A 5,000-nucleotide genomic window follows, 5' to 3' on the forward strand; every position below is an offset into this window, starting at 1 on the left:
GCAGAGGAACTTTGTAATGGAAGGTGGAGCTATGGTGTTGGCTGATGGTGGCGTTGTGTGCATTGATGAGTTTGACAAGATGAGAGAGGATGACAGGGTTGCAATTCATGAAGCTATGGAACAGCAGACCATCTCCATTGCCAAGGCTGGTATCACAACCACCCTGAACTCGCGATGCTCAGTCATGGCTGCGGCAAACTCTGTCTTTGGACGTTGGGATGACACGAAGGGAGAAGAAAATATTGATTTCATGCCTACCATCCTGTCTCGATTTGACATGATCTACATTGTCAAGGATGAGCACGATGAAGGAAGAGATACGGTATGGATCTGGGCAAAAATAAGTAGATAAATATGTAAATATTTGGAGGATGCTATATTTATCAGTTAAATATTTGTAAATAATTAGATATATATACTTGAAATTTGGATACATGATCTATAATCTTTATCTTCCCCAGACTTTGGCCAAGCACGTTATGAATGTTCACTTGAATGCCTTAAAAACGACTGATGATACTCCTGAAGGAGAGTTGTCACTGAAATTCCTGAAGAAGTTCATCAGCTACTGCAGAGGGTAAGCCAAAACATTTTCTTTACAGTCATTTATTTTCAAATTGTTTAATCCTTGGTAGAAACATTGCTTATTGTTGATGGAAGTGACTCAAGAAGCATAATTTTGTTTATAGATATGTTTTAAGTTAGAACTATAGATAATCCATTTAACATCTTTGTTCCTTTTTTCCATTAAAGCCGTTGTGGACCCAGACTCTCTGAAACTGCAGGAGAGAAACTAAAGAACAGATATGTTTTAATGAGAGGTGGAACCCGTGAAGCAGAGAGCAACTCTGACAAGCGTCTTTCCATTCCAATCACTGTCAGGTGTGTATATTTTGGTAGTTAAAGAGAATGATGTTTGTAGTTATAAGAAAGACTAGCTTAAAGTTGCATTGTGTTACTTGTTTCTAATGGTTTTATTTGTTTACATGTTTTTGATCTGGTATTGGCTAGTATTAACATGAATGTTACTTGCAGGCAACTGGAAGCTATTGTTCGTATTTCTGAGTCATTAGCTAAGATGCGAATGGAACCATTTGCAACAGAAAGTGATGTTGATGAAGCCCTGAGGCTCTTCCAGGTATCCACACTGGATGCTGCTATGTCAGGCTCTTTAACAGGTGAGTTATTCAAACATTTTTAAGACATCGAAAAGTTAGGTTACTAGTATAACTTTTATTGTGTATGATATTACCTCTTGCTTTGAAATTTGGTTAAAATTGGCTCATCTGCAAAATCTATAATACTAATAATATCTTTAATAGGTGCTGAAGGTTTCACCACGGAGGAAGATCAGGAAATGCTGTCTCGCATTGAAAAGCAGTTGAAGAAGAGGTTTGCCATTGGTTCACAGGTGTCAGAACATGCAATTGTCCAAGACTTCCTCAGACAGGTAATATGATTATATATTTTTAATTTAAATTATTTATTTGGATAGATCACAACATGCTTTGTGTGCCGAGAAACTAAATCTGTTGAGCCATATTTGTTATTTACTGGTATATTATAGCTATAATGTTATCTAAATTATCTTTACATAGATTAAATCACTTGCAATTAATGTTAAGTATATTTTTCTTCCTTTCTTTTTCTTTTTTTCCTTTCTTTTTTCCTTTTTCTCCTTTTTTTTTTTCTTTTTGTCTTTTTCTTTATTATAAGATATGGTTTCATGTGACCAAATATTATTCCAGAAATACCCAGAGCGTGCTGTATACAAGGTACTGCACTTCATGATTCGCCGTGGTGAGCTCCAGCACCGTCTCCAGCGCAAGATGCTTTACAGGATCAAGTAGATACCTTGTGATCGTGCTAATTTAAGTTCATTTTACCTTCTCAATAAAAATGTATAAATTTTACCTATGCTTCTTATGGTTCAAAACAAGAATATTATGTATGGTTTACTGAATCAGAATGTATATACATACTCTTTTATAACTTTTGCTACATGAACAATGATTGTATCAGAAATATTGTAGTGGCTATGATAACTGTGCCTTCCTTAAGAGGATCTGCCTTTGAACTGTACCTAAGACCAGTGATACAAAAAAAATGTTATGTTTAGAAATGCAATTAGAATTTTTTTTTTGTTAATAAAAGTAAATAAAAGGATGTTTTTTCTTAATCCTTTGTTTTCTGCTCAACTTCATGTCACTATCTGAAGAGTAATAGTTTGTGGTTTGGTTTTGCATTAGGCTACTAACACTAGTGTCAACAGAGAGGATAAACAAGCTTGAAGGACCAAGTTTTTTTAATAAGAAAACTGTTTTTTGTTTTCTATATCTTCTCTCTTTCCTATCCATTTCTCAGTTGCAATAAGTTATCAATTATTTTTTTTAGCTTTTGAGTATCAATGATCTAAACATTATTGTCACAAATTATGAAAACTATTTACATTAAAGTCTTAAAACAATGCTAGCATTTCTATCATATGTAAGGTATTACAGAAAAGCACAATACTAGATATGTGTCTCATTGGGTAGGTGCTTTCGTTGGCTGACTATTATTTTTTCGGACTTCATACTGCAGATCCCATGATTTGATTCAGCATTTCTTGTAGTTGAAATGGTCTTGAATTTAGCAAAATGTGCAACTAATTAACCCTTTTTTACTGACCAGAAATGAGATTTCTAGGAAAAATAGAGCATTTCTTGATATGCTGTATGCCACTGTCTCTTCCTATAGTGTATCAAGATCACTATACCTTTCAGCACCACCCTTGCATTTGCTCTTTCTGCTCCTTTCTGGATTTACCTTTTGACATGTCTAATGTATTATTGAGTCTGTTCATGTAGAAGCCTTCATGGATTATTTTTTAGACATTTTCCTTTACGTCATTATACCACAGACTCTTGTGCCAAAAAAAGGATGGTTTTAGGAAAAGAACCCTTGGATTGGATCCATATTTGGCATCAGAATTATGTAGTTGTTTATATTTGATTACAATACACCATTTCTGTATGAGTTATGGCCCTTATTTGACTTATATTTTGCACTAGTCATGAAATGGACTATGCCAACCATAATTCCTGGAGAATCTATGCTAGATGTGTTACCCAGCTCCTTTTTGCCTGTACTTACAGATTTTCTCTCCACTATTAATATACATATTCTTTTTATAATGTTATCTTGAACTGACCTTTGTGACAATATTCAAAGATAATGCGACTGGAATTTGTGACGGTTGTGTAAGCTCAAAGGGACGGAGTTTGTTAAACTAGTTTACAGTGTTAATCAGTTATAAATTATAATTATAAACCATAAATCTTTTCAAGTCTTACTATCTAAAAGCAAAGCCAAACCTGTTGTGGTAAACTATTGTATCAACTTCATCCTGTGTATAATTTTTCCCCCTCAAGTTCGATTTCCTGAATTAGCTGAGCTCTGTAGATTTATCTTTGTAGTATATAGCACCCTTGAACTGCTAAATGAGAAATATCTTACCGATGCTCTTGTAAAAAATCGTTAAATCATTTTACTGAGAAGATCTGTCAAAGTTGTTATTAATACCGCGAAGTAACAACTAATATAAAAGTTTCTAAAGAACAGATGAGTTTTTTGTCGATAATTATTCTCCCTCAAAAAGTAGTTTGCATGTGAAACCCCTGCAAACAATATGTAATCTTTCCAGTATATTCCCGCCAAAATAAGAGCTTTGAGCCCATCAGCATTATCTCGTTTGTATCACATTTTCTATAAATTCATAATGCACAAAGACTCCAGGAGTTAGCTATGAATGTGTCCGTATCTTTATTTTTATCTTTTTTCTATCGGTGCCTTCCTCTCTCACCGCCTTTCATCTCCTAATCAACAACCTGCGTTATGTGGCCTTGCTCTCATTCTTTATCACCTCATAGTCAAGGCCGGGGATTACGGCAGCAGATTCCTTAAGCATAGCCTGATAATGATGCCCTTTCTGCCCCTTCAGTTGTGCCCCTCGCTCCTTCTGATGGTTCCCCTTCCATTGGTCGCTCCTTGGCCCTTTGAGTGAATAGTTTTGGTCCTTCCAGTGATTCCCCATTAGTCATTCCATTAGTACCCCTTATTTCAGATGGTACACATCCTGGGGCACATATCTAAATGCTGGGTGATTGTACGTAATAATATAGAGCACGGATAACAAATTTTCTGTAGATGGAGTATAGAGCTAGACCCTTTTTATGAATTCAGAATTCTGTAAAAGTCGAGAGCTCCAGCTATGGTACTATTATATGGTGCTTACCTTTTTTCATTGGAAGTGGAGGCACCATGCGCGTGCTGATCTGGTTAATCCAGGCCTGATTATAGTTTCTGATATTATCCACATACTTCCTCCAATGGACCAGGGAATATATCTGGTATTCTCTTCCTACACTTGTGTATGGTTACTGATATATGATAGATGGTTCCTTCATTTCGCACATCGGAAAATCTATCTAGCTTTTTGTTCTTTTTTTTGTGTTTGGTTTCTGAAGGATGTCCAAAAGGAACATGCTCTCTACCACTAAAATCAGCATTTGTTTTCCCCTTCACCATTTCAAAGGATGTCCTATGTTTAATGGGCAGCCAATTGCATTTCTCTTTATGGTGGTTCTCTCTTGTGATACTGATGACACCCAGCCTAGGTATCATAAGCCCATGGCCAATTCATCCACCCATTAAAGTTTTTTTTTTTATCATAATAGATATCGCTTGCTGTCCTTACCCAAGATCATTCTTACCCCATTTTTTGCTGATTGTACCGGTCTTCAAAACTTCTTTAACCACGCCCACTGCTGCATATATCTCACAGGAACCGAGCGACGTATATGCGGCCCTTTTTCATCAGCAGTTTTATTAAACACGTCATTTTTTTAGCATCACTTCCCACATCTATGGAAGGATGGATACGTCGACAGAAGCATGAACTAATGATTCAGTGTATGATGACTTAAACATAATTTAAAAACTCCTATTTATGTATTACT

At 35.8% G+C, this 5,000-nt stretch overlaps 1 protein-coding gene across 1 annotated transcript in view; it reads left to right on the top strand.

Moving 5' to 3' along the window:
* Window positions 1-2,163, top strand: part of Mcm5 (Minichromosome maintenance 5) — a 4,346-nt gene extending 2,183 nt beyond the window's left edge. Inside the window, exons 6-11 of the mRNA XM_086538900.1 lie at window positions 5-322; window positions 462-577; window positions 754-882; window positions 1,036-1,178; window positions 1,323-1,450; window positions 1,749-2,163. Coding sequence (XP_086395026.1) covers window positions 5-322; window positions 462-577; window positions 754-882; window positions 1,036-1,178; window positions 1,323-1,450; window positions 1,749-1,850 — 936 coding nt within the window. The 3' untranslated portion in view covers window positions 1,851-2,163. The remainder of the gene's footprint in view (window positions 1-4; window positions 323-461; window positions 578-753; window positions 883-1,035; window positions 1,179-1,322; window positions 1,451-1,748) is intronic.
* The last annotated feature ends 2,837 nt before the right edge of the window (window positions 2,164-5,000 follow it).

This window comes from Penaeus japonicus, unplaced genomic scaffold (assembly GCF_977035675.1).
Source record: "Penaeus japonicus unplaced genomic scaffold, GWHDUDI00000001_assembly GWHDUDI00000008, whole genome shotgun sequence".
NCBI classification, from domain to species: domain Eukaryota; kingdom Metazoa; phylum Arthropoda; class Malacostraca; order Decapoda; family Penaeidae; genus Penaeus; species Penaeus japonicus.